A 3,648-nucleotide genomic window follows, 5' to 3' on the forward strand; every position below is an offset into this window, starting at 1 on the left:
TTTGTCCACTGGTATGTTGGAGAGGGAATGGAGGAAGGAGAGTTCTCCGAGGCCAGAGAAGACTTGGCTGCCCTGGAGAAGGATTATGAGGAGGTTGGTGCTGACAATGTAGATGAAGAGAACGACGGAGAGGAATACTGATATTTTTGTAACCTGCATAATTAAAGCACAGTCAAATGATTCTTCTTTGTTTTAAAATCAAACATTTATTAACAACATTAATAACACTGATTGCACGGTAAACTGAATTAATGTTCTACATGTAGTGAAACTTGTTCACAAAATATATTTGCTTAGCTTATTGAACGCCTTTAAAATTCATGAATTGTATTTTACTCATTTGCTATGGCTTCTTTTGGGGGACTTTATGTTTGCAGTCAGTCCAAATAACCTATGTGGTTTTTAGTTGTCTACGATGTTTACTTACAGCATTTTTTGTCTGGCTGAGAAACTTAAGACTAAGCCATTCTGTGCACCTCCCCCCAACTATCCTCTCCCATGAGGAACGTAAGTTATGAAAGGGTTTCTGTGTCAGTTTCTATGTGCTGTTCAACAGTGAGTGACTGTGAGAATGAGGATAGCATATAAGTCAACTACTCAGTGACTGGTTTTGTTTGTGTAGCTCATAGTCAACCCATGGCCTGCAGCAACAATAGGATCCCAGTTCACTTCTGCATGGATGAATGAATTGCAGCTCTGTGATCCTAACAGGTCAGCTTGTACCAAAAAAAAAGGAAAAAAAAGAAATGCATTTTTGCATGGTTTTATTCCTTCAACTTGCATTGCAATGCAGCTATTTCTGTAAAAAAAAAGTTTGTCTAAATTGAATTACAATTGTATTTGCTATATATATATATATATATATATTCCGTATAATCAGCAACTTGTGTTAAATCTGTACTGATCTTTTCTTGTAATCAAGGCAGGTGATGATCTATGTTGATGCTTGAAATAAAACGCCTTGCTTTATTCTACATCCTGTGTATGATTAATCATTTACTGACTGAACGCATCAGTGGGTTTGTGAGCATATGGGTGCAGAACTAAGCTTCAAAGTGCTCCCTGTTCTTTTCACCACCGTATGTTGAAGTGATTGGGGTGAATGCCTTACATGTTTCGATGAATGTATGCACATCCTGTACTTAAAAAATAAAAAAATAAAAATCAAACTGCATGTGAAAAGAAGCTTCACTGTGGTCACAGACACAATAAAAAGTTTAAAACAGTTGTTCAAAAGGTGTATAATGAGTTTTAAACTCCAAATGCAGACGGGTGTTAGTTTGGATACAATAATCTTTAACTTCCCTCTTCTTCTTTTTTTTCAAGCGTTGCACTCTCCCGCCAATATGCAACTGCTCTGTGTGGATTTCTGCCTGCCCCCTTCACATACTTGCCTATAAAAGCCCCGGCTCTCCTTTCTTCTGCACTTTTGCCTTGTGTCTGAATCCTCAACGTTAGTCGAAGGACAAGCAGACAAAATGGTGAGTAACTGCTTGGCTGACAAAAATTTCCTTTCTCTCTTTCCCCTTGTTTTTCAGTAAAATACAACTTGAATATCTGGACATATTTAAAGCTCTTTAACTGCTGCAGTAAAGGTTTCTATAAGAGAAAGCACCTTTATCTAAGTATAAGCTGTTTTTGAAATATAACCGTTACAAAACTTTTTAGAGCATGTTTATCAAATATTGAGTGCCAAAAAGGCAAAGTGAATGGAACAAAAGACTGAAAGTCGTAATCTTTAAAAACTAGGTCAGATGACTAACACTTTAAAGTGTTAATGAGTGTCATTTTTTAAACACATGCACAAAGCAGGAAACAGCCAAGTAAAGAAAAAAGTAACAATTCTGTTGAGAAAGTATATTCATAACTGATGGGTGTGGATGGATCATTGTAATCGTGGCAGTGGAGGGGTGGAATAAAAAGAGCAGAGGAAAGAGGAGTGGTTTGGCTGGAAGTATGAGTTAGATGGCAGCCATTTTGTCGGGAGATTTTTGGTTTGAAAAATATGGTGAGCTATGCGAAGGGCGAGTAGGAGAAAGAGAGAGAAAGACATGTTGCACAGCCCTCCAGTATGCAGCTGGACAGGATGGGGGAGGAGAACAACCCAAACTGGGAGGGGATGAGGAAAGGGAGGAGAAAGGATGAAGAGATGATGTCAAACCTTCCCACCATTTTAAAGCTTGGGCATCCTGTCTGCCATCTACTGACTGCTTTTTATTTATTTTTATTGTTAAACCAAAGTACAATTCCAGTTTTGTTCAAACTGTGCACATCACAAGATCAAGTACTGTACAAACTCTACAAAAAACAAAACACAAGTTGATTACATCAGTGAAGTGCCTTTCCTATCCATTCACAAAAGTAAAGACCAATAAATGAAGTTGTACAGTTCGAGGCTCATTTTATGGTGAGTCCAGGCCAAGATGCTATAGAAAATGCAAAACTTATGTGGTTGGTTAAATGAGCTCTGAAAAAAACCCAGCCCCCTTTAACCTCCATCTTTGTTCCATCTTTGTTTTTAGCGTGAGTGTATTTCTATGCACGTTGGCCAAGCCGGAGCCCAAATGGGCAACGCATGTTGGGAACTCTACTGTTTGGAACATGGGATCCAGCCAGATGGACAGATGCCCTCTGACAAGACGATTGGAGGAGGCGATGATTCATTTAACACTTTCTTCAGTGAGACAGGCGCTGGAAAGCACGTCCCCAGAGCCATCTTTGTTGACCTGGAACCTACTGTCATTGGTGGGTAGACGAAATGAACAGGAATGTACAGTATGTCCAAGCATCTTAAAAAATGGCAAATTTATTCTTATGCTAACCTTTTTTGTTCATTTGTTTTTTACAGATGAGGTGCGTACAGGAACTTACCGTCAGCTGTTCCACCCCGAGCAGCTGATTACGGGAAAGGAGGATGCTGCCAACAACTATGCCCGTGGACACTACACCATCGGCAAGGAGATCATAGATCTTGTTCTTGACAGGACGCGCAAACTGGTGAGAGTTTGGTTATAGTAGTTTGCTGCTCTTGTTTACCACGATTCAAACACTTCCAAAGGTTTTAGCTTCCTAGGTTTAAATGCATCCGCTTGCAAACATTGGTGAAATGATCTAGGTTTTAAATAATCAAATTCCTTTTTATTTTCAGGCTGACCAGTGCACTGGCCTGCAAGGTTTCCTCATCTTCCACTCCTTTGGTGGAGGCACTGGTTCTGGTTTTACCTCCCTCCTCATGGAGAGACTCTCAGTTGATTATGGTAAAAAATCCAAGCTTGAGTTTGCCGTCTATCCAGCCCCTCAAGTTTCCACAGCAGTTGTGGAGCCTTACAACTCCATTCTGACCACCCACACCACCTTGGAGCACTCTGACTGTGCCTTCATGGTGGACAATGAGGCCATCTACGACATCTGCCGTAGGAACCTTGACATTGAGCGACCAACATACACCAACTTGAACAGGCTCATTGGTCAGATAGTCTCATCCATCACAGCTTCACTTCGCTTTGATGGAGCTCTGAATGTTGACTTGACAGAGTTCCAGACCAACTTGGTGCCCTATCCCCGTATCCACTTCCCTCTGGCCACCTATGCCCCGGTCATCTCTGCTGAGAAAGCCTACCATGAGCAGCTGTCTGTGGCTGACATCAC

At 40.9% G+C, this 3,648-nt stretch overlaps 1 protein-coding gene across 1 annotated transcript; it reads left to right on the forward strand.

Moving 5' to 3' along the window:
• Positions 1-1,426: 1,426 nt before the first annotated feature.
• LOC119429713 (tubulin alpha-1A chain-like) lies at positions 1,427-3,643 on the forward strand (the record flags this gene model as incomplete). The annotated part of the gene is made up of 4 exons (XM_037697283.1): positions 1,427-1,481; positions 2,523-2,745; positions 2,849-2,997; positions 3,149-3,643. Coding segments are annotated over exons 1-4 (870 nt in total), but the record flags the coding sequence as incomplete, so codon positions are not given.
• Positions 3,644-3,648: the final 5 nt, after the last annotated feature.

Source organism: Nematolebias whitei, unplaced genomic scaffold (genome assembly GCF_014905685.2).
Source record: "Nematolebias whitei isolate Nwh7 unplaced genomic scaffold, NemWhi1 Nwh_scaf_6149, whole genome shotgun sequence".
In the NCBI taxonomy this organism is placed as follows: Eukaryota; Metazoa; Chordata; class Actinopteri; order Cyprinodontiformes; family Rivulidae; genus Nematolebias; species Nematolebias whitei.